Raw genomic sequence first — 362 nt, 5'->3', positions numbered from 1 at the left:
TCCCGAACCCCCCCATGGGCCATCGATCCCTCTGTGCCCCCCTCGGCCCCGTCTCCCGCGTGCGCCAGGGCCCCACTCACGTTTCGTGGGTCCCGAAGAAGAAGACTTGGTATTTATTGGAGGAGGATTTTACTGCGGCTTCTGGCATCTCATCAATCTGCAACACAAAGGCCGGGGGTGAGAATCGGGGAGGGCAGAGCCCCGGCTCCCCCAGGACATCACCCACCGGCTGGGACACGGGTGCTGGGCGCACCGCGTCCGACCGAGACAGCCTGGGGAGGGAGGAAAACATTATTCCTCGGGAATTCACCCACCGGCCAACGACACCGCAGGTAATAAAACAAGTGGCTGAGACCCACAGC

At 62.4% G+C, this 362-nt stretch overlaps 1 protein-coding gene across 1 annotated transcript in view; it reads right to left on the bottom strand.

Annotated features, from left to right (window-relative positions):
- HDGF (heparin binding growth factor) overlaps positions 1 to 362 on the bottom strand; it is a 2,568-nt gene that overhangs the window by 1,377 nt on the left and 829 nt on the right. Inside the window, 1 exon segment of the mRNA XM_009646376.2 lies at positions 38 to 157. Coding sequence (XP_009644671.2) covers positions 38 to 157 — 120 coding nt within the window.

Source organism: Egretta garzetta, unplaced genomic scaffold (assembly GCF_000687185.1).
Source record: "Egretta garzetta isolate BGI_Z169 unplaced genomic scaffold, ASM68718v1 scaffold839, whole genome shotgun sequence".
Classification (NCBI taxonomy): domain Eukaryota; kingdom Metazoa; phylum Chordata; class Aves; order Pelecaniformes; family Ardeidae; genus Egretta; species Egretta garzetta.
The sequence above is the reverse complement of the archived record's forward strand: the minus strand, read 5'-3'. Positions and strand labels throughout refer to the sequence as shown.